Below are 27,965 nucleotides of genomic sequence, written 5' to 3'. Positions count from 1 at the left end.
CGGCAGAATTTACAACCTTCGTCAAAAACGTTAATTGTGTTAAGTGAACATCACTTGGTAATAATTCCATATCCGTTTAAGCAATTTTTGACAAAAGTAAAAGCGCAAACCAAAACAGAACACAAACGAGTTTGAAATGCACGTGTATTGGTCATTGTTATTTATAAAAAATGTGTCTTCCTGTTGCTTTTTTTTAATCAATGAATTTTTGCAAAGGGTTGAATCCAACACTATTCTTTGTAAAGTATTAAGCTTGATTGAATCAAAAACTCTGTATAAGTATGCGTATAACAGCAACATATTTCCACAAATGTACCATGATTATTGTGGTTTGTATTCTATGAAATATATAGTATATAATCTATATAATATTACATGTTTAAGCAAACGGGAATCCTACCTTTCTCCTATTTTATCCCTTTTGTGTGTTTGTGGTAAAAATGATCTTACTGTCTACCTTTATTCTGACATTTTCCCTACCGGATGCTACCAGGCTACTGCTGCTAGCTAAAGTCTGCACGGAACTAAACGCCACATTTAGCCACTTATTTGGTCTAAAATATGTTACTTTGATAAAAGTATACGAATTTTGCGATGAAGTGAAAGAGTAATGCTTTTTACATGAGCAGTCCCGTTCAGCACTGATGCACTGACTCCCAGGTTTTTGTTGAGAGTTTATCGCGGTGTAACGAGGATTGTTGTTGACTGAACGTTAGATGTTCTAAGGTGGGAACGGTTTTCAGTAGGAGAAAGTATAAAAATGTATTTCTGTTTTGGACAACCTGTTTGTATGCAGTATCAAGATTAAAAAATATTGTTTATCGCTGTATTCCAACATGTTAACATAAAAAGTCAATCATGCTTAAGTAGACCGTTAGATGTTCTGATATACACATATATGTATATATATAGTTAAAATGTATTTTGTAAAAACAAAATAATGTCAGCAAGTGTTAAACTTTTTATTTTATTTTAATAAAAGTAAAACAATAATACATTTATATATTTATTTTGTGGTCACAAAGTTCAAATTCAAGCTTCAATAAAACATCATATTTACTTTAGGTTTAAGGTCGCACCTAACTAAACGTACGTTAATGGATCAGTAGCTTTATTGATTGTATTAAAATATTTAGTATATAAAATGGTGACTTTTTAGAATTTTTTTTATCAAAGTGTTGTTCAACTAATTAACATTTTGATGTATCACAGTATGTTTAATTCCATAGAAAAGCAGCAGATATTCTTCATCTCTCTTTCTTTATCATCTCTTCATTCACAGATGCCCTCTTATCGCTTTCTTGACAGTTTGGAGATTTATATACGGACTGGAAAGTTTCCTGCAAATGCATCTAAAAGCTTTAAGAAAGTGGCAAGGGCAGCCCGCAAACACTTCATCTACAAAGGTACCTCAGCATAACGCAGACCTTTTTCAAGGTTTGAGATCAAACTCTCACTACAAAGTACTGATCCGAAGAGAAAAAATTATAAAAGAGAGAACAAAAATGGGTTTGAAATGTCCCCTGTTACTATTAAAACCAGTATGTAAGTTTAGGACAGGCCATGACGTCAATTAGAATATCTTTGTTATTCCTGATATGATGACTGATTTTATTAATATAGTTGTGGATGATTCATTTAAAGTTTTAATTAGTGTTGTACATTTGCAGTTTTCTAGCAATCTGAAAATTAAGAGAATGACTTCCCTGAAAGCGGGAGAAATTTGCAATAAAATGATAAAACCATTTCAGGTAGTTGCATCTCAGTTTGTAATGCCGTAAGTGGCACACACTGAAGGATTTACCATGGGTCGATGGCCCGGAAAAAGGTGCCTCTGAGAAAGATTAAGTTGTTCACTAAGTCACCATGAAATCAAATTCAAGATTGAGATGTTTTGACGTGATTTCTCTTGTACAATAGATAAACTCATTACCCGTATGTGCCCCAAAAGTGACAGAGAACTTTTGACATTTCAGTTAAATTTTTAGAAGAAGAAGTTAGAAGACATTGCCTAGATCAGTGTTTTCCAATCCTGGTCCTCAAGGCACACCGCCCTTCATGTTTTCCGTGTCACACCACAAAAAGAAAATGAAAGCTTTTAAAATCCATGCAACAAAAGCTGTTAACTGCTCCAATCTAGATGACTGTCTGTGGAGATCTTATCGAGGTCGCCTCCTCCGTGTCGTCAGGAGTGATGACGAAGTTAGGGAGATCCTGACACGCTACCATGACAACAACAACCATGCCGGCCGGATTCGGGCAGTGAAGGAGATAATGGTTAGTTTCGATGATGTTATGTGTTTTACATGATGGAACAGTTGAAGATATAAGGTAGCTGATAAAAGAGTGTTTCTGTGACAGTCAGGGTGGTGTTAGAAACAGATCTTTCTTTTTTGTCCATCCAGCTGATGTATTACTGGGTTGGGGTGACAGAAGCTGTGAAGAAGTGGATCAAAGCATGCTCTGTTTGTCAGAACCGACCTCCCCCTCCACACCAAGAACCCCCTGTTCAGTTCTGTTTGGTTTATGGCTGTGATGCCTCCAGTTTTGCAAACCCTGATCTCACCTTCCACAGGTCAGACAATATTCTTTCTTAAATTTCTTTCTTAAGTAACAAAACTCACACAAAAAGGTTTTTCTTCGTGTAAGATTTTGTGAGAGCATTACTATAATCAAAATAACGGTCTTCTATCTGAATCTATCTGAATACTTTTTATAAAACCTTTTCCAAACAGTAAAAGCAAATAAAATGAGTAAGTGGAAAAGTTTTATAGTGGGGAGCCTGGGATCCATAGCAAGGGCTAGTCAGCTGACCTTTGAGATTTAGAGGTATGATAAAGCTGAGAACCAGATTTCAAGTAGTGCTCTGAAATTTTGGCCCAAAGATAAAAGCTCTGAGGAAGCTGCATATAGACCTTATTTGTTCAGCTTTGTTTTGGAGTTCAGCTTGGCTTTGCAATTAAAACTGGTCTTCCTCCATCCTTCAGGTTTCCAAAAAATACTGAGCAGCGCCGGAGGTGGCTGGCAGTGGCTCAGAGGGACGAGGGCTCGCTGCGCACAAACTCCTACGTCTGCTCCCAACACTTTGACACATCCTGTTTCACTCTTACTGAGGATGGCCAGCTGACACTATTATCAGATGCTGTACCAACCATCACATCTGAGACAGTGCACCGCAATGAGGTGACAAATTGGGTACCACAGACACTTAGGCCAGGAATATAATTCCTTTTTTATCACAAGGTCATATCAGTTGCTTGCTCTGTCGGTGGCATAATTGTTCACATACTTACCTGTATGCTACGCCTGTAACTGGGGGATTCCACCAAGGGGCACATAAGATGACTCAGACCTGAGACTCTGTTCCTCCAACATTTTACTCAGTGTACGGATATTTCCGCAGTGGTGCTGATCTCTCTCCAACCATTCTGTCAATGGGTAGTGGCAAATATACATCATAATGATCCGGGTAATTGTGGATTTCTCTCCAAGCTTGTCTTCAAAACATTCTGCCATATTTACCGATGCCGACCCTATGAACTCATATTCAGTCAAATTATGCCCAACTCTGACCAGTACCAGTCACAAACACATTGCACCTTGTGAAAGAATGGCAGGACATACACCAACGATACTTCAAACAAACACGGCAGCCATGATAAACACGCATGTGTGTAATAAAAAGGAAGTATTTCCCTGTCCTTAAAATCGAAATGAAGCACATTGATTTGGTTGATTGATTATGGCAAATAATGGATCGTCTTTTTTTTTGTATGAAATCAACACAATTCCTCATTTACCTGGGGAACGACACTTATTTATCCTGTTTCGAATTCCAGTTGTGGCCTTTCTGTGGAGTTTGAGTGTTCTGGGTTCTCACTGGGTACTCAGTCTTCTTCCCACCATCCAAAAACATGCATGTCAGGTTAATTGATGACTCTAAATTGACCCTAGGAATGATTTTGAGCGTGGCTGGTTGTTTGTCTTGTTTGTGTCTGTATGGCCCTGTGATGGACTGGCGACCTGTCGAAGTTGTACCCCGCCTCCTGCCCTTGACAGCTGGGATAGGCTCCAGCTGCGTTGGATTAAGCGGGTATAGAAAATGGATGGATGGATGGCACATATTCTCTGAACGATTTTCAAAAACACTTTGTAACCGTAGATATTGTTGACATTTGAATATAATTAAACCGATAGATAGATAGATAGATAGATAGATAGATAGATAGATAGATAGATAGATAGATAGATAGATAGATAGATAGATAGATAGATAGATAGATAGATCTCATGTCAAATTTTTATTAACATAATGTGGGAAAACAATCTGTCTCCCTCCATAGAAGAGCAGCCAGATGCTGCTCATTAAATGCACTTCAATTATTTATCATGGTTAAATGTGACCACTCCGATACATAAGTAGATGTTTCGGCAGTTTGCTAGGCTGGAGCGTTCAGGTGTGTTCACACAATTCTAAGGAGGAAAGACATCAACAATGACCTTAGAGAAGAAGTCGTTTCTGCACTTCAGTCCCGTAAGGGTTATAAGGACATTTTCAAATACTATGGATTTTATTGAAAATGTTATTGTATAGTGACAAATACTGTTCACTTGTGAGAAACATTTTAGACAGTTGCCATTCTTTCCAAGAGTAGACATCCCTGCAAGTTCAACTCAAGGTTGGACCACAAAGTGCTGAGAGAAACTATAGAAAACCTAAGAACTCTGTGTCAGACTCACCAGGCCTCGGTTAGCCTATTGAATGTTTAAATTCATAACAGTGCAAATAGAAAAAGACTGGACAAGAATAGCTTTTCTGTAACAAACAATAAAACATAGCAGCATGACTTGGGTTTGCAAAGTTGCTTCTGATAAAACCATAAGACTTTAGGGATGAAGTCCTTTTGGCAGACGAGACCAAAGTGGAGATATTTGATCATAATCTATTGTCAGCACAAACGCCTCATACCAACTGTCAAGCAAGTGTTGGAGGATAATGATTTGGGCTTATTCTGTTGCCACCACACCTCTGTACCCTGCACGCATTGACTCAACCACAAAGTAACAAAGTATTTTAGAGTGGGATGTGAGTTTTACAGCTAAAGATTTGACAGTACTGGGCTTGTTACTGGGACATTTCTCTTTGCATTATACACCTCTTTGGATTAGACCCAGTCATCCGCTCATGTGACTTTTTGTATCACTGCTATACAGATGATCCCTGACTACCTATCATTCCCACCAGATAACCCCAATAATTTCAGCATGAATCTCAGCTTGTCTCTCTGACATATTCACATGGATAAAAGAACACCAACTTCAGCTCAGTCTCTCTAAGACCAAAGTTTTGGTCTTCCATCTAATCCATCAACATGAAATTGCCTTTTCAACTATCTCCTATACTATACTATATGTAAAGGAAGAAACCTGGGATAACCAGCTATCCTTTGATGTATATTGCATCTGTCTCTCGAATGTGTCATGTTGCTGTCTACAACAAGAAAAATCAGGCCGTACATAACCTCAGGGTTATTTCCTGCCTGAACCACTGCAATGCTAAAGTCTCCCTGCCTGCACACTGAAACCTGCACACATGATTCTGAATGTGGTGGCATGTTTGATCAACCAAAAAGTATGTGTCACTTTAATAATCATTGAGTGACTACACAAACAAAATTCAAGTCATTATTGCTTGCCTACAGAGTGCCTGCGGGGTCTGCACCCAGCTATCGAAATTCTGTCAAATGCTCCTTCTTGAACACTCTGTTTTTCTCGGAAATGTCATCTGGTACTGCCATCTCTACTCACTTGGCAGGCTCACCCCGACTGTTCTCATTTGTGGCATAAGCTACCAAGTACAATCCCAGCAGGGCATCTATCTCTAACTAAACTCATCTCTTCAGACAACACCTTTTTGTCCCAATACTACAAACACCCTAACACACACATCTAATCTGCTTTAACTTGCACTTTTGTACTTGTTCTCTGCCATTTGTCATATTTATTTAGCACTCATATAGACCTTTTTTTTTTAACTGATACATAAAGAGTATTATACATTTATATGACAATGAAAGTATACCCTCATTCAGACTGGAATTAGAATGTGGATATTGTGTCAGTTGGTGGGACAAAATCAGGTAATCCTCCTTTGTGTTCAGGTCCTATCAGTTGAGGCCTTCCCTCATTCCGACACGTTGGAAGATGCCCTTTCTACAGCTGCTGCAGCTGCTGCAACAAGCAGCATTGATCCCTGTGATCAGGCTTTTGATCACTCTGAAACAACTGTGGGGCTGCAGGAACACCAGTACTGTCGCCCAGGTCCTCATCCAGACCTCAGAGCATCCAACTTTATGAGAGAAGACCAGAGGGAAACTGTTGTTGAGAAGAGCTTCATTACATGCAACCATATTGCCAGGTATGATGAACTGATACAATCAAACATATGTCATAAATAATATCTTTGATTTGAATTTTCTTTGAGCCTTTTTACACTGGTCAAAAAAAATCCCACAAACACCTCCTAACATCTGGCTTTGGGGAACAATAGGAAAGTTAAAGGTTATTTATTTAATGTTGTTGTTGTCATTATAAGAAACTGTGTACTAGCACAACCTGCAAGATACGGTGTAATACTTTGCTGTTGTATTGTAGTGTGTTGAGGCTTGTTGCTTATAAGGTTGTGGTTGTTACAAGAGAGGTCAGAGGAAGGGGGGCAGCCTGAAAGGATCACCAGTCCATTACAGGGCCAAATGTGTAAGTTTTAGATCACTAAAGAAAAGTCCTGACATCATCTCCTTTTCCAATGCAAATTCCTGATTCATCACAGAATGTCACCTTTAACTAATCGTCCACAGTCCTTGGCTGCTTCTTATTAGCCCTCTATAATCATCTGTTCTTCTATTTGTATGGTAATGTTTGGCTTTTCTGTGTATGAATATATAAATAAAATGTATATGAACTTCAGCTCACCTAATTTCGTTTGGCCACAAACTTTGTCTCTTGTTTCTGTTAATTTGTTTTTCATTTCTTTTCTTGGGATTTTCCTGTTTTGAAGGCACAGTGGATTCAGTTTTCTTTCCTAATGTTTTGACATCTTTGGTTTATCTTTATGTTTCCTTTTTAATGCCTTCCCATTTTCTTTGTACTTATTGTACTTTGTACTGATTGTTGACTGCAAAAACCCGAGTCTTTTGCCTCTCTCCTTTTTGAATTACCTTCTTGTCGGAGTATTATAATCCCTTACATTGCTTTGACTCACAACTCTCTTATTGAGTCAATGTGTCCTGTCAATCAGTCTGGTGGAACAAGTTATTAACTTCTGCAAGAACTCTTTTATTAGCGGGTGGTGATTCCATATTTTTTTGCCAGGGTTTTTTTTCAGGGGGATGTTTTTAGGATGAGTGGTTGGTGGGTTAGGGTACTAAATGAAAAACTAAATGAAAAACAGCAATAATGTGTGTTTTTGCTTCCTGCAGGTACCTGACCACCAGGGTGTTACCCATGCAGGGCAAGAAAAAAAGAACCGCTTTAAAAAGGATGGCCAAGCGTTTTGGCTTAATAGGTGAGTCAAAGTAGTGGTATAAGACACCATCACTCATTTTATATTCACTATTTAATCATCAAAATAAGCTAATTATGAAATGTATTAAAAGGCTAAGCTTCTTTTGTTCTTTTCTGTTTCAGATGGAGTGCTGATGTACACACGAGTCTCTCCTCCTGTCAGAGTGCCACGAAGCAAGGAGGAGGTAATCAACCCCCATTAACTTCAAATTAAGTTAACTCTGAAAGTTCTTTAGCTTGTCAGGTCACCGGTTTGAAAAACAGTACCAGCAAGACACAGATTGGAATAACTTAACATGGCTAATTCTAACACATTCACATTTTCACATCAAAACATGGTTATGGATATTATATTGCATTTTTTGCCAGCTGACCTCTCTAAATGGTTGCAGGGATGGTAAAAAAAGATTATCAAGATGCAAAAAGACCCCCAAAGCACACAGAAACAACTCAGAGAACACATGCAGTAAACGCAATGAGAGACACAAAAACAATACAAACAGATGTAGCACAACCACAGATATGCGAAGCAAAACAAAAAAGCAATAAGACATGAAGTATTTCCAAAGTAATGCAAAATGATCACAAAGAGGTTAAATAAACAAGCTCACAGAAACAGATTCAAAATGACAGAACAACCACAATAAATCATGATTGTCACTTTGAAACACAACAACGAGTCTGCTTTGTTTTTTACAGGTGTAGCAGCTGGTTGTCTGGTTTTTGTTTCTATTTTTGTTCTGTTTCCTCTTCTTTGCTCTTCTTCTTTCCTTGTCCCCCGGTCCGGTTCAGTTCTATTACATGTTATATATTGTAAACAGAAATAAATAAATGGGCATCAAGGGGAGCTTTACATAAAACGTCCCTTGGCAAAGCAAATCTGTTTGGCATCAAAGGTATTCAGACTACAATTCTGCTGCCATAATGCTGGACAGGACAAGGGGAAAAAAAAAAAGAAAAAAAAAAAGAAACACAACAACAAGGCACTTTGAACATACTATTTTAGATCAATATGTTCATGTCCACCCCACATTTAACAAAACTATTTCATTCAGTGTTTTATCCATGTTCTAATTTATCTGATGTAGGTAAAAGGTAAAAAAATATCCCCAGATCACCCTTTTCCACCATCTACACAATGCTTCCTTTGATGGAATGTTTCCTAGATCGAGAGCCGCTTTTGGGTCTTTTCAACTCTTTAAAATAAAAAAGGTCCACAGAAGAAAAGCCTGTTAGAAATGTGTTATTCATTGTCCATGAATAACTTCACCTATTTTGTTGTGTCTTGATTCCAGGTAAACTCCATCCTGCGGCAGTTCCATGACAATCAGGGCCACTATGGCCAGGGAATCTGCCAGCGACAAATCGCAAAGCACTTCTACTGGGGCAGCATGGCTCGAGACCTGGCCGGCTGGATCTCCAGCTGCCAAACCTGCCTCAACAGAACCAAGAGGAAGTGGCTTCGCTGCAGTGTCTACAAGTGCTCCAACTGCAGCGGGCCAGTGGAGAGAGGCCTGGGCCTCACATTCCATAAGTATGAGTCTGAACCAAAATTAAAGTCCTTAGGTTTTCTTATGTTCGATTTTTTTATTTTTTATTATCAGCATTCAGTGTATGCACAACATGCTTTCCTAATGCAACTCTATGGAAGGTCTGTGTTATTCTGTATTCATTGGATTATTCAAGTTGGAGAAATTTTCTGAGGTGATGACTAGCCACAGCAGTTTTCTCAACTCCTATGAACTGCTCCCAATTTGACCATGAGAAATCTTAACTATAATATACCTGTACTGCATCTTGATTTACTAATTCCACAGTTAAACCACTGGGTTTATAAAGGTTTCTTACCAACTTTTAGCATCGCATCCAATAAAGGACTTACCATGATCATTATGCATTCATACAGCAACTTCTTTATGGACAATCTCTCCTCCAGGTTTCCTCTTCACAACCCAACTGTGTTGAGTCAGTGGATGAAAGCTGTGGGCCGTGTTAACTGGCACCCCAGGCTTTGGTCATCCATATGTTCAGCACATTTCACTGAGGACTGCTTCGATCGCAGTGGGGAGAAAGTTGTCCTCCACGTGGATGCTTTTCCCACACTCATGGTACACAGCGAGTCAGAGGTGAGGCACTGGATTTAGAGTTTTAACTCAGAGTCCAATTATTTGTAAAGCATATTTAAAAACAATTGTCCGTTGACGAGTACTGTGACAAAGTGCACCAACATACAGCGCATTACAGTAGTCCTGCTGGGATGTGATAAAAGCATGAATACACCTTTTGAAATCATTAAATTATACAAAAGGTTTACATTAGATAGTGTCTGCAGATTAAATGAACTGTTTTTGACTGCTGAGTTTATCTGTTTCTTGAATTAAAAAACAGTGTTGATTCTTATCACACCAGAGTTGTTTTATTACATATGGTTTCGAATAATGTTTAAAAGGCCACCCAGATCTTACTTAGAAGCCCTACAGGCACCACTGGGCTAAAAAAATAATTATTTTAGTTTTGTCCAGTTCAAGGCCATCCGGACTTTTGAGGCACTCTAACGGGGTTGTAGTAAAACAGAGCTGTCATGTTTCAAAGCCTAATAATAGAATGAGATACTGTATTTCCTTAGAATGGAACTGAGGCGGAACATGTAAAGGGAAAACAACAGTGGCACAAGTATAAAACCCTGGTGCATTCCACATGAAAGAGGGGCCAGAAAAGATAAAGAGTCACCCAGGCTGATAGCAAAGCTTCTGTCAGACAAATAAGAACTAATCCAATCCAGTTCAATGCTTTTTAGACTGACACAGCGTACCAGGAATAACAAAATGATGCATTTAAAAAGGATTGTGCTAGGTCAAATACCATCCTCTCCAGTATTTTTGAGAGAAAAGGGAGTTTAGAGTGTGGTCCAAAATGTCCTGGTTAGGCTACTCTTCAAGGCAGTATAAAGAAAAATTTTCAACAATCTAACTGTAACATTTCTATTTCCTCCACAGACTCAGTCCAGGAGTCCAACCCAGCCTCCAGTGAGGGAAGAGGTATGTTTAAATAACTTATGACCCTTAAAAAAACTTGATGTCAGTGCATGACCCTCAGAAAGCTTCACGTCATCTGTTTAAATGTGGATTATCCACTACAGGGTGAGCGGGCCTTTTTTGCAAAGTATGATGCTGTGGAGCTGTACCTCAGCAAACGCACCTATCCTCCAGGACTGAGCTATGTGGAGAAGAACACTTTCAGGAGGTTCTGCAAAAAATTTGCCATTAAAGGTTTGCATGATACCTTTGCATTATGATGCGTGTGATACTGACCTGATAACGTACAACCAGGCATACAGAAAGAGTTGTTCATACTACTAAAATACAAACATATCAATGCCATATAGACAGTGTGTCTTAGCTTTGTTAATTCAAATTGGTTGTGTACCTTCTTCGCATTTGATTTCCGCTGCTTTCACAGATGGCACGCTCCACATGGTGCGGGGAGACGTGGCGCGTTTGGTCCTGAGGAACAGGCAGCAGGTAGAGGCTGCCCTTGTGGACTTTCACAACGAGCTGAACCACCTTGACGTCAGCAAGTGTCTCAGACTGCTCAACGAGAGGTGTTTCTACATGCTGTTTTTGTTGCAGTTAGCACTGTGTTTTCCATGCAGTCATTATCTCATTTCCGATCTTTTCCAGATATTTCTGGAGAACTATGAGACCTGACGTGGTGCAGTGGATAAACAACTGCTCCCTGTGCAGCATGAAGAAGAGGAAGAAACTAGATAATCGAGCAGAAGCAGAAAGATCAGAGATACTGCTACAGGCACTGAGATCTCCACATCGTGACTCAGACAGGTGTTTTTGTCACAGCAGCAAATTATAGAACATGCACTTTTAAAGTGGATATTACTTAACGTAAATTCCGGACTATAGCGCGCACCTGAATATAAGCCGCTCCCTCTCATTTTAAAAAGAAAATCCATTTTGTGCTTGTATGAACCGCACCGGATTATAAGCAGCGGGTGTCCACATTTTAATAGATATTTACACAGAAAGATGTTACATGTGAGGATTTTTAAACTTTTAATTTAATGCTTATGGTAACATAAACAAATACGTGCTGCAAATGCTTTATTTCTGAACAGTGCCTGTAACATCAATAGTTTTAACTTAAACACCAATCAGTAACACACAAATAGTGGCGTAAATGCTTTTTTCCCAAACAGTGCCTGTAACATCGATGGTTTTAACTTCATACCTATCGGTAACACACAAATACGGTGTAAATACTTTATTTTCAAACAGTGCCTGTAACATCGATGGTTTTAGCTTAAATACCTATCGGTAACACACAAATATGGCGTAAATGCTTTTTTCCCAAACAGTGCCTGTAACATCGATGGTTTTAGCTTAAATACCTATCGGTAACACACAAATATGGCGTAAATGCTTTTTTCCCAAACAGTGCCTGTAACATCGATGGTTTTAGCTTAAATACCTATCGGTAACACACAAATATGGCGTAAATGCTTTTTTTTCAAGCAGTGCCTGTAACACGGCTGGTAAGAAGAAAAAAAAGACAGTAGCCTACCAGGAAAAGTCATTGATCGCCTTCTTCATCTTCCTCCTGCGCACTAAAACCATCAAAGTCATCTTCTTCAGTTTATGAATTGAACAGCCTCAGAACTTCGTCACCCACTGATCATATGCATTTCTTTGTTTGTTTTCCATGTTGAGGGTGAGTACAAATGACCAATTTACAATAATTTAGTAGTGTAAGTCGTACAATAGTGTAGTGTAGTGTCGTACAATTTCATTGGACCTCTGTGAACTATTCGTTAATTTTATTGGTCTAATATTACGAGGCAAAATGTTTTTGGCGGCATGAAAAAAATTGAAAAAAACATACATTAGCCGCACCATATTATAAGCCGCGGTGCTCAAAGCCTGGGAAAAAAGTAGCGGCTTATTGTCCGGAATTTACGTTAGTTTTTCTACCTCGACTACATTTGTTTCCCTAACACTTCTGGATAGAGATTTTTCCTGGATTCTGCTTGAGCCATCCTCTCAGTTTCAGGGTGTCTTTGCATAGTCTGGCCTGGTGTCCTTCATTGTGTGCTGAATGAATGAATGAATTTTTCCCAAAGGGAAATTCTGTAGATATAATTAGTATATTTATATAATTCTGTGTATATATAGATTTAGATATATAGATATGATTATTATAAATAGTGGCTGTGATGCTCACTCTGGGCCTTCATCGTTTCACTTAGTGTAAGAGGGAGTGTATGAGCTTATATGAGTGAAACACTCATATTTAGGAGTATGAGTGTGTGAGTGAATAGGTGAGTGTGGCTTGTTATCTGAAAGTGCTTTGAGTGGTCAACTAGACTAGAAAAGCACTGTTTTTATCCATCTTGAAATTTGCTATGTTGCCTTTTAATAGTTCATGTCCTTTTAGTTGTTATATCCCGGTCAAACGGATCAGTGAGTCGTCGTCTTCTTTCCTGGCGGATGATTTCTTCACCTTGAGTGTGAGGCGTAGAGTTGTAGGCTTTCTTATTGTTGGTCCAGTTGGTGCACAGCGACCATCAGCGGTAGTTCACTTTAAGTAACCCACTCGTTGCTTTCACATCTTAAGCCCTGTGGCTAAGGCCATCTATAGATACAGTCTCCGGTTGTGACTAATTGTCACAGTGATTTCAGTGTAGGCTGTAACAGTAGTTCATCTTGTGTCAGGACTCCAGAACTTTTGAGGTGGCAGTATTTGCCAAATTCCTTTAAAATAAGTTGTAGTATTTAAAATAGAACCAATAACACTTGTATAAACAATAACGACACTGCCAGTGAATTGCTTTTTGATTTAGCTGTGTTTATTCTCTCAATGTCTTTGTCTTCTTACTCACTCTTTGTCTTTTCAGTGAGAGGGACGAGAACAATCATGATGCTTGTTATAATGATGATGATGACTGGGGTGGGAGAAGCGATGATGACACAGAGGAACAACAGATAATTGAATCAGTTGACACATGGGTAGGTTTTTTAGTCTGTATATATAATACATAAGTATTTATTTTGCAGTTTTCGTTTGCTTTACACAGCTTTTGTTATTGTTGATCGTTTAGCTACTTGAACAACTACTGTGATCACAGAGCTAATAATTGTTGCTTGTCTGGTGGAAAAAGGGAGTATTCAAATAACTGTTTGCACGCAAATGTTATAATTATGTTTGCAACTGATCTCTGCCCTTAAGTTGGTTATAGTCTGTTGTTTCCAGGTCCTTGTGTAAATAGCTCATTGGGCCAGACTCTGTCTTGAAATGCCTTAAATTTCCCTGGATCCTGGCCTTTAAAGTAATTGGGAAAGATTGGGAAATTTTGGTAAAGCAATACTTAAATAAATTCTGATATCACTGTAAACAGTCAGGTTGATATCAGTGTAAAAAAATTATGTGACCAAGGATGATAACCTGAATTAACATGGGAATAGTAGACTCTACCACTTATGAGTTATTACATCTAGTGAGTACAAAGAATGATATCTATCAGAAAAAAAGGGCTTAATTTCAATAGATTTGTAATCAAAATCATAAAACATAAAAGTAACATCTAAAAGACATCCAGAGTAAATATTTAGTAACAACAAAGTCGTACATTAAGATGGTTTGTCTAACACAATCTGTTTCAAATTAAGAATTTAGGGCTGATGTAACAGCCAGGCTGAATTTAGGCAAATGTTCCCAGGCTTATTTTCTTTCTCTTATCTCAGTACCAGGAAAGACCTGCATCTCTCACATCTTCCCAGACAACAACTCCAATCAACCCTCAACCTAGAATCCCTATTCTCCTTCACCTGAGAACTCCAATCAACCTCCAGCCCAGATCTTCCATTATTCTTCGGCCCAGGACTCCTAACACCCCCTTAATCGCCAGGATGTGGTCTGCTAAGGGAGCAATCCCTGCACAGTCTGAAATGTCAAACAGCTCTGAGAGTCAACCGAACATCCTGATTCAGCCAAAAGAGCTGACGCAACTTGAAGGCCAGAAAGAACCTAGTAGCTCTCAAGGCAGTGCCAGAACACATCAATACATTAAAACACAGAGTGAAACCAAATCTCTGATGGAGCCACATCCTCTACCTGAGCTAAATCAACATTCAAGTCAAGACAGTGGACCATGCACCAAAAAATCAATAGAACTCCAAAGCCAATGTAGTGATAGGCAGGTAATGAAAGGGGGGAGACAACTGGAGGGAAATCCTTTGGGGAAGGAGAGCTCCAGCTGTGGTCTGGAGCCCATTGTGGCCCCGAGCACAAAGCCCTGGCCTGTTTTCACAATTGCCAATTCTGCCCCAACACAGGCAACGCAACCCCTTCCTGAAGCAGTCAGGTATCAAATAAAAAAAAAACCTGCCTCTTTTGCATATATTTTTGCACATTTGTGTGCTTTGATGGTCTTAGTAGACTTTGGATATTTGCAATTTGTTTATGTGTTTAAGCAGCCCACCAGTGTTTCAGAAGTCCAAAAGACTCCAGGCCCGGACTATTATTCAGCAGTGCAGCCAGGCGAAAGTTAAGGTCAGACCTGCACTTAATGGGGCTGAAGCTCAGTGGGTGGAGGTGAGTGTGCATGTTTGTTTAATCTCTTCTTTAGTTGTAATGATGTTATCCTAAGTTTTAGGTAATCTCTCCAGTCGGCCTTGATATTTAAACATTTACAGGATGAATGATTTGAGATGATGTTAAATTTATGGGATTATCAGAGGACAAATTGTAATGAATTGTAGTTTATGGCTAAATGCAGATTACAACGTCAGTGGCCAATAAATATACACAAATTCTTGAAAAGTTGGAGTAAATTCAAATTAATTTCCATGCTAATATGCGTTTCACTCTTTTTTTTCATGAGATGGTAGAAATATACAGGGTCCTTAAAAAAAGTCTTAATTTCAATTTGTGCTTCTGCTGAAACTGCACATATATCAAATTTCAAAGTCAAAGTCAATTTTATTTGTACAGCACATTTCATGTACAAAATAACATATCACAAATGTATTTTAGGCCTAAACCGTTCTGGGATTTGTTAACCATCAGTAGGCTTTTAAAATCTATTCTGTGACTGACTGGAATCCAGTGTAAAGATTTTAAAACTGGTGTGATGTGTTCAGATCTCTTAGTTCTGGTTAAAACTCTAGCAGCAGCGGTCTGGATGAGCTGCAGATGTTTAATGCTCTTTTAAAAGCAGTTAAAAGACCATTACCGTAATCGAGTCTACTGAAGATGAATGCACGGATGAGTTTCTCCTGGTCTTTTTGGGAGAGAAAACGTTTAATTCTGTTGATGTTTCTGAGTTGGTAAAAAGCTGCCTTGGTGACAGCTTTGATGTGGCTGCTGAAAGTCAGATCTGAGTCTATCAACACTCCAAGGTTACGAACTTGGTCAGTGATTGTAAGGGCCCGAGTCTCAAGGTATTTACCAATGCTGACCCTCTTCTCTTTGCTACCAAACAGAATGATCTCAGTTTTGTCTTCATTTAATTGTAGAAAAGTCTCTCTCATCCAGGAGTTTAATTCCTCCAGACACTGACACTTTACGTGTGCTGGGCTGCAGTCGTCTGGTGACAGAGACACATAAAGTTGTGTATCGTCTGCATAACTGTGATAATTTATGTTAAAGTTATGCAATATCTGACCCAAAGGGTGCATATACAAGTTAAACAGAAGAGGTCCAAGAAATGACCCCTGGGGCAAGTCCCAGCCACTCGCTCAGATTCATAGCTGCCAATTGTAACAAATTAATTCCAGCCTTCTAAATAGGACCTGAAGGACCACTCCAGAAGGTCCAACCCAGTTTTCCAGCCTGTGCAACAGGATTCTGTGATCTACAGTATCAAACGCAGCACTGAGATCCAACAGAACCAGGACTGGAACATAACCACAATCAGTATTCAACCTAATGTCGTTTAACACTTTAAACAGAGCTGTTTCAGTGCTGTGATGACTTCGGAAGCCTGATTGAAAGTTATCGAGACTTCCACTTTCATTCATAAAGTCGTTGAGCTGGTTAAATACAACTTTCTCAATAATCTTGGATATAAAAGAGAGGTTAGAGACAGGTCTGTAGTTGTTCATCACAGAGGCGTCTAGAGTTCTCTTCTCTAGGAGTGGCTTATTGGCAGCTGTCTTTAGTGGCTTGGGAAAATGCCTGATGCCAGTGAGCTGTTAACTATTTGTAGGAGATCACTTTCTACTGTGGTAAAAACTGTTTTTAAAAAGTCAGATTATGTCCAAAGTGCAAGTTGTTGATTTCAGATGCTGAACTATTTCCTCCAGGATTTTTTAATCAATAATATTAAATTGTGACATAACGTCAGAGTTATTTCTAGGTTTTAGACACAGACATATTTTCTTGGAAAAGAAGTGAAGCAAATAGTAAACGTAAAAACAAGTTAAGAAGAAAGCAGTTGTGCTTCTATACTAGTTCTCTATGATTCAGTCTATAAGCTGTATCTTTCACTAGTTTTTTTCTCTGTTTTCATGTTTTATCCCGTGAAGAATATAATTACTGATTATTTTTACATCATCATCACTGTGCTTCCTTATCAGATCCAGATGGGAATGGTTGTGTATGTGTGCTTCTTCCATGGAGCCACAGAAGAGGTCACGTATGAGATGGGTGAGCGAGCTGCAACCAGGATTTTGTTCCACAATCATGGCTTTGGTGACATTTCTCAAGCCAATTATAAAATCAGTGATTACTAAAAGAAATTTGCCTGTAATATTTCACAACAAGTCAATGTAGTTACGAGGAATCATAACATGATTGTTTGGCATTATGCATCATAACTGGAACTGAGCCCTTTTCTCATTGAGCAAGATGCCTGTATATTGTTGAAACACTGAATTTAAATTTTAATAAGATCCAGGTTGCTAATAATCTAAGTTTAAGCATTTAAGGGTTGATCATATGTCAATGGAAGTCTTAACAAGCATCATATTCAGACAAAATCAAATTTGAGATCTACTCAAATTCAGCCTTGTTTGTCTTTTTCCACCATCCCCTCAACAGCCAACAGTCTGATGTCCATCAAGCTTTTCCGAAAAGACTCCGGGCATTCTGTGTCCCTTCTCGACCTTCCCGGGAGTGTTTTATTTGTCCCCCAGGATAGCTTGCTTGGGGAGCCACTGCCCAATAGAAGAATTCAGTACAAAGGCGGGTGTGAGCTGTGGTGGGGCGCTCAGCTTTTCTCAAACCTGGTCTCAGCCTGCAGAGAGCTCACGGCGGGCTCAGCCAAGTGCACTAAGGCAGGTGTTAAGGTGGAACAGGGAGTCTATGGACAGAAACAAGAGATTGTTCTGAATTCTCTGGAGCCACTGTCTCTGCTGCTGGAGTTCTAACCACACCTGGACATAAGGGCGGGATGCTGGCCTTCGGTTTAACATTGGGCTTACCCGTGTCATTAATTCCAGTCCTGTCCTTCACTAAAATGACCATACACTTGTTTGGTTTTAGCAGCCAGAGTTACACTTGCCTGTATGTTATGGCATGCTCAAGATTATTGGCACCACATTCAAGGTGCTCTTGTGGTTTAAGTGGTGCAGGACAGTGCCACCTATGAATGTTTTAAGGACAATTCACTTTCTGTGGCACTGTGAAGATTTTATAAATCAGAAACATCCATGGACTGGGTAAAAAAAAACAAAAACTCACTCATAAAGAGTAAAACCCAAGGCTGGAGGTGTCCTGTCATCATTTTCACAGATTTTCTTTTCAGAAGGGTGACCTACTGGGGAAAAAAATGCTTTTTGGGCTGTGGAGGATTTTTTTTAAGTTGCAGTACTTCAAAGTGACAACGAGTCCTGAGTGGCAGCTTTGTATCTGCTTTCATTTGATGACAGCCAATAAAACAAGAGAGGAGCTGAACCCAGATGGTATCTTCTTGTGCGTTTTCTACTTTTCATTTCCTTTTTTCGTGCAGTTTAAGGACTTCTAAGTTCTATGTGAATGTCCTGGCACTGTTTCACTTTATAGAACATACGCTGTTATTTCCAACTAATTTTCCTGGTTCTTTCCTCATAAGCGTCTAAAAAGCCTCAAACTCAAGCGGCTTAAGTACCGTTTGGGGGGATTTGAATTGAGGTTTCAAGAGAAAAAAAACTAAGAAGTAAATTTCAAGGACTTTATTTTTTTGTTCATACAATACTGTATTTTTCAGGAAAAAACAAATTTGAGATGAAAACATTTTTTTGTAAAAAATAAATAAAAAAAGAAAATAAAGAGCTTGCATTGCATTTATTGAGTTTTTTGTAACAACAAGTAATTAAATGAAGTAATGAGGCGTGCAGCTTTTAATGAACTTGTATTCAAATGAAAGAACATTGCTCAGCTTTTAAGTCTTTTAGTTTCTTTGAACAAATGAACTTGCAGGGAAAAAATAACTGACCTTTAGTGGCAGAGATGGCCGAGTGTAATTTAAGAAAACATCTACAACAGTACAGAATGCCAAAGTAACAAGAAAGAGACCAAATATAATAATTTATTATGATATTTAGAACTTTTGATAACAGTACCATCTGGAAAAAAAACCCTCTAAAGTTCAAGTTAATCTTTGGGTGGTTTAAAGCTGCTTTTGTTATCAGTTTTGCACTTGTAGCTTCAGTCAGACTGTATCGATAAAGCATAAAAATCTAAAAGAAAAAAATGAGCTGCTTTTTCAGATGTATTTAATATACAACCTGAAATCAATACTTTGATTATAACAAGTTCGAAAGCAAAGGCAGGGGGGCAACATTATGATCAGAAAATAAATGTTAAGATTTCAGGAGCCTCATATTTTCATATAACTGCTTGTTGGTCAAGTGAGAGAAAAAAAAGGTTGCCTGCAAGGCTCGACTTACTAGTGCAGATAAACTCTTTAGTATAAAGTTGTGGAAATTCCTCTAGACTAACGTGTGGCAGCTTTCCAGTTTACTCCCTGTGGCTCATGCTAATGGTGAGCTAGATTTATCAGGTTTCATTTCATCATTAGTGCCCAACAAAGTGATCCACTTTATCAGCTATGCTCACAGCTAGGCAGTAACTACAGCTTAGGCAGTAAATACATCTTAGGCAGTAAATACTGGCAGATTTCCAAGACTAAAGAAGAAGTTCCAGCAGCATTGATCTGTTTTAGCTGAGCAGCATTTTTTTCAGCAGCTAGAATTTATAATTCAAGTACCCTGATGTTTACTGTATCTGTTCCTTACATTTCTAATGTAACAGTCAATTTTGGGGCAATAATTGCCAGTGGTTAAATAAACATCTGAAAAATGCCTCATCTGCCTTCTTTATCTTAATCGCCGTCAATGTTTCAAAATTTGTGTTTATAATTACAACCAGATCATTACAGTATTTCAGGTTAATTTAACCTTGTGCTTCTAAAGCAACATGGAAGCAGCCTTTTGTCCTGACTCCTGTTCCAACTCTGTGCTTTGGAATAGGGGAAACTCCCAAAGATTAGCTGCTTTTCCTCTGTTAACATCATGTAAACGGAGTAGTCTTGGATCTTTCATAGAACATCTGAATAAGTCCTATTAGAGTTGGAGATACAATTTTTGACATGTTCAGTCATTCAAAAACACCCTGCTGCAAATATTGCAATCAGTTATGTGGTTTATTTTGGAATATCTACATCACGTAGTTTTCACATTTTCATACTTGTGTATGTCTAATACATTTTTGTTTCGTTTGGATAACTTTCAGTGAGGGTATTTTACCAGTTTGGTAACCAGCTAACTGGACATTATAATATATAATCAGCCATTGCTCTGAACTTTGGGTCATCACCCAAAAATGACCACATCTAGGCTCTGTCGTTTGATTTATTGTTCTGAAGTCTTAAGACTTTCAGTAAGCCTTCAGACATTATACTTCAGAAAAGAAGTGGCATGACGAACAGCAGTATCCAGCTCAGAACTTTGTGGTTTAGTAGTTTTTTTTATTTTTTTTTACTCACTGCTTATTCTTCTTTAGCAGCGGTCTAGTGGTGTGCTTCAAGGATAAATTAACTACTTTCCCTGGTATGTCCCTCTCACAAGCTCAGTCCCCCTCCCACACACAGTCACATTCGCGGAGAGGGTTTCTCTGTCGCATTGTGGTGATGACCGTGATCCTGTTCTCAGACAACTCCCGGAGCTCGTTGATTAGCTCCTGCACACAGGGGCTGGGCCAGGGATGACCGTTGAGATAATCTCTTAGAATGAACGAGCGCTCCACCAGCAGCTCCAACTGTACCAGGTGTCGCAGCTTGTGAAGGCTCAGCAGGTCTTTCTCTGGTTCCCGGCGGAAAAAGCTGGATAAGGTGAGACATTAAATCATTTATGTACATAAGCATGAAATATCAATCAAATAAAATATATGATATTCAGTCAGGATAGGACAGTAAATCAAATGAGGCAGAGCACTGAAGTCCCCATCAGCATGTCATACTGCTGTAATAATTCGGGCTACCATTATCAACTGCACTGTGCTTCTGTAAAACATACCACGGTTGGATGGGCGCAACTGAAAAGGTAGTTTTTCAGTCTAGGACCCCTCGCCAATGCACAAGTTTCTATGAATTAGACTGCTCGACTGATCACGACAGCAATCTTGCAAAGCTGAAACTTTCAGTGTGACATGTCAATGTTGCCCGTATCTGACATCTGACTCCCATTCCTTTAAAAGAGTAGCGAAGCCATCAGTGTTGCATACCTCATGTCTTTAAAAGGGCTTTTGTATGAATGTAGTCACGAATTCTGACAAAAAAGCAAAAGGGTGCATAAGGGTCATTTTCATATGATACTGACAGGCTCAGTTTCTGTTAAATCCATGTCTGAAGTGGGGCTTAACAGTTGAGCAATTATGTTTCTACATACGATGGAAATAGTACCATGACTCTCACTTGTAAACTGCGAAACTTTATGGTAAATACACTTCATGATCATTTATTTCCCAGTTCTAAATAACAAAACCTGATGGCAAAATAAATTTCTATTAAAATGAACAATTATACAGAGAATTAGTATATTTTAATTGTTTATTGAATAAAATGGATGAAGATAGTGTAGAACTTGCTTGGAAATTTTGTTGGAGCTAATACAAATGATAATTTGTATTTATAGCATCCAAAACTGACATATGAAATGATTACATGAACAATACTGATAGCTGACAATCACTAAAATTACAACACTAAGCAAATTACTTTTTTTTTTACATTAGAAAACTACTAAGTTGTTGATGTTTTTGCTTAAAAAATGTAACAAAAGTTGTTTTTCTTTTCTCCACTGAATATCTGTCAGTCCATTCATTTGTTATGTCAAGTTTAGATCAACCCAGATTTCATTCTTACTAAATTATTCCTTAAAATAGTTTTCCCATCTAAAATCCTTCAAAATTCTTCCAATTGTGCTTTTGACCACTTCATCTACGTCACATAAAGTAAACATTATCATCTGTATGCCCTATTTTTCTTCATTTCATGAGTGTTAAATTAATAAATAATCATGCTTCCATTTTTGCTGGTGAAACAGAACAAGATATCTGAAGACTTCTCTTTGAGCTATAAGAAATAACACAATCTTCTGACATTTCACAAACAAGTAATGACATCCTAAAAATAATCACAAGTAAAATAATCTTCAACTGTCAAACCTACACACAGTATGGTCCAATAAATTACTGCAGTGTGCAATTATCCTTTATCGTATATAAAAAGAAAGCAGTATCTATATACAGTAAATATATACAACAGTATCTTTTAGGTACAAGTAAATAGTCTGGGGGGTCCTCAGTGGGCTTTTAGTAATTATTAGGAGGAAAAAAATGTGGCAGGCTCACCGTATCCTGAGAGTCCTGAGCTGTGGAAACAGCATGGGGATTCGTCTGCAGAGGCTTCCGCTGGAGCGGTTCTGCTCTATGTCCAGGTGCTCCAGTCCAGGAACTTTTGGAGCGATTGAGTCCATGTCTTTCAGGGTTATGGCCACTCTAAGCGTCAGCCTGGTCACACTGGAAGGGATAGTGGTTGTATATGTGGCAAGAGAATTTCCCCCTGGCAAAAAGAAAGCAGCAGACGGTGATTTTAATGAATCACTTCCCCTGCTTTGTTCTGCCTCTACATTTTCCAACTTGGAAGAACTGGATGCATGCCATGTACTTAAAAAGGCAGTAAAATCAGAAGAAGAATTATTTAAAAAGAAAACTTTGAGCTAAGGGAAAATATGAAACTGTTCCACCTCAACACAATTAGTTCTTTAATTTGCCATAACATCCTGAACAGTAAGTTCTGATAAATTATTTTGTGGAACTGCCCAAGGAATTGCATTATTTGGTGCATTATCTGAAAGGTTGACGAGCAGATTATTTGGCTGCAGATCCAACCAACAGCCCGCTAATAACTCAAAATCATCAGATCCACGAGATGGGAAGACTAACGCAGTGACTCACCTCGACACATCCTAACTGTCCATCATGATTATTATGTATAGTTTAAATGAAAATGCACAAAGATCTATTTTCATTTACTCATTATTCAAATTATTTCTGATCTGCCTTGTTAGCACGTTGCTGTTTTGAACTACTGACATAAAAAAAACACAAAAAAAGAAATGTAGTGCAACTTACCGATAATAGTGAGTGAATCTAGCTGCCTCAAAGGATTCAGCCAGGACCTGAGGCGACACTCAATTCCTTCTCTGATATACCTGTAGCGGACTGTTAGTGACCTGAGTGTCGTCAGACTCCTCAGTGCGTTTTCAGGGAGGGTTGTTTCTGGGTAATCAACAAGCTCCAGACTTATCAGCGATGGGCCACCATATGAAGATGCTCCTACAGGGTAAATGAAAAAGACGAAGTCCTTATTAACACTGTGTTGGGGTACAGTAGCTGGTCTGACAATCCTGCCATCATACACAGCCAGAGATGATCGTACAAGCTATTTCTGAGGGCAGCCAACCCCTCCACCCCATGCTTTAAACAGCCACTGAGTAACATAACAGTTCGAACTTTAGTTAAGAGACAATGGCCAGTGTTTGTTTACCATCTGTTTTAGTGATAATTCCCTTTTACAGGTACAAACACCTGCTCTTAGTTTAAAAACTAAAGACACATTCAAACATACTCAATGTTTGTGAAAATACCTAAAAATGTTTTGTTTTTTTAAATTTTTTTCAGTTGTAAAACGTTTGTTGCTGAACTGTACAAATACATTAAATTATTTAAATAACATATTGTTCCTGTCCTTTAAGTTCCTTAGCCATGAGGAAATACTACAGTAGTATCTCCTGGTACGGACAGTTGATTAGCGTCAAACTGACCTGGCTGGTCCGGGGCCGGGGGGCTCAGATAGTCTTCGGGAAGCGGCTCTGGTGGCTCCCCCTTCATACCCCAGGATAGGTATTTAAGTTTCTTCAGGTTCAGCAGCAGGTTGTGGAATACGTTGCGTGGAACCGGCCTGACCGTGTCCAGTCCGTAGCCCTCCCCCTGCTGATGGAAAAGCAGGTAACGTAGGTTGACCAGGTGCGACACCATGTTGATGAAATCTACCGTGCAGGGCAGCCGGACGTTGCACACGCTAAGGTGGGTCAGCCGCTCCCGAAGATGCTCGATGAGACAACGCCCCAGCATCGATTCATCCCAAGTGGCGTTCCGTACCCCGAGGTCTTGCAGTTCAGGAAACCTGGACAAATTGTCCAAATATTTTTCTTTGTACTGGCGCCCTCCGTCAACAAACACAATCGCCGTGAGCGACGGAAGGAACTTAACGAGGCGTCGCCACTCTTTACGCCGTAGGTGTCGCACCGCCACCCGGGTGAGCTTACGGCGGCTCAAGGTATCCCAGTAGCCGTATGTGTAGCGGCGGAGTTCAGACAGTACCACGGTGTAGTCCTTCCACAGGGACGGGTGGTCGACAAGCTTCTTCAGGTGTCTACAGCAGGTGCGAACCGTGTGTTTCTCCTCCGTGCTAAGGTAGCTGAACACATACACCCACAGTTCAGGTGGAAGCTGCGGCGGCCCCTCCATCACTTAAGTGACCGTTAATACGTTGATAACTTTAATCTATACCTTGGTCCGCCTCAGGAGCGCAGAAAACGGATCGAGTAACTTCACCCGTGTGTGAAATACTAAACGACTCAGACTACTTTAATTTAGCGCTGTTACTGACACGAGTGAGGCACTAACTGAAACCCCAAGCTGATGTTTACATAGGAATACAGCTGAGTTTGCGGCGGTCTTCTCTTGATGACGTCAGCTCTACGTTCTTCTTCGTTTTCTTCTTCTCGTGAATTTCTACTAGTTTATCATTGCTGCCCTCTACAGACAAAAATAATATATACTTTACTATATACTTTAGATGCAGGTCAGCCACGTGAGGGTATTTTAATATCGGAGATTTGTTGCATATAAACATCTAAATTCAAAAGACAGAGGAGTCAGATCTTTCAAATAAGTTACTAATAACTATCTTTCACCTCAATATTCAAGTGACTGTGTAGAATTTCCACACGGTAACTATATGGCTGGACAATATGGGCTCGAGCACAAAGTCCTACATAGAGCAACATGATTCTCCTTATCAGAGTTCAAAGAAAAACCTTTTTCATTCAACTAATGACTGGAGAGACAAATAACTCCCACGTGCTTGGTCTTCTATCCACTTGGTTCAGCTGTAAATGGTCTTTGCAAATCTTGACATGCTTTTTTTTGGAAAAGTCTTTGGATTCTTCCAAAATTGTGTCTTTCTGAGATTTTCATCTGTTCTGATACGTAACCATGCCAAGGGTATGTCATTTGATTCTTCACAAAAAATACCTTAAAACATCATTCTTATAGTAGTGGCTTTCATTACTAGTCAGTGTCAGTTTAGTCAAAAGGAAGACAAGTGTGCAATGTGGTTAAACCTGCACAGCATTGTGTACTTGCAGGTTGTGAAAAAAAAAAACAACATTTTGCTGTGAAATGGTCAAATGTCAGTCCTGAGCCAACTGCCGCTGAGCATCATTGCGGCGTTAAAGGAAATACCCAACCTGATCAATCTAAATGAATTACTACTGTTTTCACATCACTGAAAACTGTTGCAATTACTTAGTCAGTAAGTAATATACAGTGGTGGGCTCTTAAAGACATGGCTGTCAACTGAAAATATTTTAACAATGAATTAAATTATGTGGTTTACTTGACTTCAGTTTTGGAAGAGGAGAAGCTGAGGGCAGAATTAGGCAGGAAACACATTCAAATGTAAATTTAATGTTATGTAGGGTCACCACCTCCTGATGTCAACCATCTAAGAAAATGAGAAACAGAAATTTTACAGCCAGGACTTTAGTCAAACTGCACAAACACATCAGCTAAATGTCTAAAAGTGTTGACTGAGAAAAAAAATTATTAAGTTCTGAAGCACACCCTGCAGACAAAAAGGGGAAGGAAAAAATAATTGTAACTCTAGTAGTTCCAACATTCATTAATTATTTCTATTTACACAATGTAAACACAATTGGGAAAAAGTGGAAAAAAACAAACATATATTTCTCTTCAGCTGCAGCAGCCTTGTTGGCAACTCCTCCTCAAAGAAGGAGAAAGGAATTACTTCGGTGTTCTGTGAGTCTAAATGCTGTTTTCAGACACCCAGAAACACCTATAGTCCTGTCAGTAGTTGCTCATCTTTCTCCAAAGGCAGATTCTGGATTCTGTTTGAGTTCTTTCACTCTACAAAAGTTTTGGTTTCAGTTAGTTTCCTCCAATGTCATGGCGTGAATGTCAGGATCATCCACCCAATCACAAAGTAGAAGAGAAACACCGGATACACCACCAGTGCCTTGCGGTTGGACGGCTGACTGTCTGCAAGGAAGGCTGTGGAAGCAAAGGTGGACCAGCCGAAGGATGCTGTCACTACTACCACCCGCACGATGGAGCTGACTTTTCCCGTGCCACTCAGCAAGACAATCCGGCAAACAACCATGGCCACCGTCAGAGGCAAAATGCAATATCCTAACACACACAGGCTCTGGAAGAATGAGAGGGTGCCACCCAGCAGCTTGGAGTTGACAGTGATGATGATGGAGCCAAACCAGACAATGACAAAGACCTAGGACAAGGAAAATATATAGAGATTTACATTTAATCAGATTGCTCATTAGAGGGATTTGTTCCAAGATACACTGGAAAAACTATCATTTTAACTCAAATTTCTTAGGTGAAAGAAACACTGCTTTTATTTCAATGTCTCATACTTCTGCACCACATTGTCACAAATGATTTGGAGCCAATTATTGTTACTGTGAGTAAGAATTTGTTCTTAATGACCTCATGGTTAAATAAAGATTAAGGTTAAGTATATCAGCAGATCCTCTGTTAAACCCATTATATAATGAAGTAACATTACTTATGGGGGTCCTCACACATCTCTCTGCCTGCCAAAACCTCTGGATATCTATCCCACGTAGCTGTATGATAGATCTTCTCCTGTTTTCTTATATTATATTAAATATTAAAACAAGGAAATCTTAATTCTCCCCTCACAACTAGTACCAGCAGAAAAAAAAACAGAACAAACGTCAGTATGCTACCTCGGCAAACTGCGGTCCTCCCTGGTCGTCGCTGTCGGCCGCGCCACCTTGAAGCAGAAGAGCCAGCGTCACGCAGAGCAGCAGCGGGCCCCACAGGTCCCAGTCCCGCAGCAGAGCCGAGCTCCTCTTCGGGTACAAAACGTGTATAAACTTCTTCCCCACTGCCCGCAGATCTCGCAAGATGGTTTCCTTCACCGGCTCGTCCAACGTGGAAAACTCGTCGTCTCTTCTGGAGGGGCCGACAGGGACGGAGATGTCCCCTTCCACCGGGATATCCTCCGATATGGAGACATCCGACAGCCCAGCAAACGGCTTGCTGGCTTCCTCCGCTGACGCCATCTTTGATTTCAGTAAAGGTCTAACTGGACGCCCGCAATTATATGAAAAGCTCAGACGACGCCAATATGGTCCACTAAACTTATTGTAAACCAAGACAGCAACGGGAGACGATAACGTCCCAAAAGAACCAAGTACTTCAGGTATGGTTCCTTAAGATGGTCCAACTGGTTTCACTCCACGTCAGCTGGGGATTGTTTACTTCCGGACAACGTAACGCATGCACATCCGTGTGGTGCGTTCAGTGCACCTGTAACAGTTCCTTTGTCTGGAATGGGATAATTTGGATACTTTTCCATATACAATGAAATTAATTTTTTTAAAGACAAATTAAGCAAATACATCCCCCGAAGCATTCAGAATTAAAACCATTCTATGTAAGATAGCAGTTTAATGATTACCTTGTATTCTGTATTTCAACATCGCTGGGAAAAAAAGAAACTGCCCCCTGTAAGAAATCCTGACTTAATAGAATCACATTTTTGTTTTATTAATTCCTTA

At 39.4% G+C, this 27,965-nt stretch overlaps 3 protein-coding genes across 4 annotated transcripts; 1 reads left to right on the top strand and 2 right to left on the bottom strand.

Moving 5' to 3' along the window:
- The first annotated feature begins 285 nt into the window (after positions 1–285).
- LOC140269996 (uncharacterized) lies at positions 286–18,250 on the top strand. Of its 2 annotated transcripts, none has more exons than XM_072365050.1 (19): positions 286–726; positions 1,283–1,406; positions 2,141–2,277; positions 2,406–2,575; positions 2,988–3,183; positions 6,162–6,418; positions 7,479–7,564; positions 7,687–7,748; positions 8,859–9,097; positions 9,500–9,689; positions 10,560–10,601; positions 10,703–10,832; positions 11,023–11,164; positions 11,244–11,402; positions 13,469–13,580; positions 14,316–14,935; positions 15,048–15,165; positions 17,151–17,220; positions 17,614–18,250. In XM_072365050.1, the coding sequence occupies exons 2-19, from the start codon at positions 1,283–1,285 to the stop codon at positions 17,940–17,942; spliced, it is 3,183 nt and encodes a 1,060-aa protein (XP_072221151.1). In that variant the 5' UTR covers positions 286–726; the 3' UTR covers positions 17,943–18,250. The 2 variants fall into 2 exon arrangements, with proteins under 2 accessions (XP_072221151.1, XP_072221150.1); XM_072365049.1 differs by having other exon boundaries at positions 287–726; positions 15,045–15,165.
- A 523-nt stretch (positions 18,251–18,773) lies between these two features.
- Positions 18,774–24,825, bottom strand: LOC140269997 (uncharacterized). The gene is made up of 4 exons (XM_072365051.1): positions 23,880–24,825; positions 23,188–23,391; positions 22,405–22,615; positions 18,774–20,875 (listed from the first exon to the last, which is right to left on the bottom strand). The coding sequence occupies exons 1-4, from the start codon at positions 24,583–24,585 to the stop codon at positions 20,623–20,625; spliced, it is 1,374 nt and encodes a 457-aa protein (XP_072221152.1). The 5' UTR covers positions 24,586–24,825; the 3' UTR covers positions 18,774–20,622.
- A 964-nt stretch (positions 24,826–25,789) lies between these two features.
- On the bottom strand, positions 25,790–27,697 carry yipf6 (Yip1 domain family, member 6). Its single transcript, XM_072365630.1, has 2 exons — positions 27,129–27,697; positions 25,790–26,647 (listed from the first exon to the last, which is right to left on the bottom strand). The coding sequence occupies exons 1-2, from the start codon at positions 27,465–27,467 to the stop codon at positions 26,306–26,308; spliced, it is 681 nt and encodes a 226-aa protein (XP_072221731.1). The 5' UTR covers positions 27,468–27,697; the 3' UTR covers positions 25,790–26,305.
- Positions 27,698–27,965: the final 268 nt, after the last annotated feature.

This window comes from Leuresthes tenuis, unplaced genomic scaffold (genome assembly GCF_036924035.1).
Source record: "Leuresthes tenuis unplaced genomic scaffold, fLeuTen1.0.hap1 SCAF_15, whole genome shotgun sequence".
Lineage (NCBI taxonomy): Eukaryota > Metazoa > Chordata > Actinopteri > Atheriniformes > Atherinopsidae > Leuresthes > Leuresthes tenuis.
This window is presented reverse-complemented; position numbering and strand designations above follow the sequence as displayed.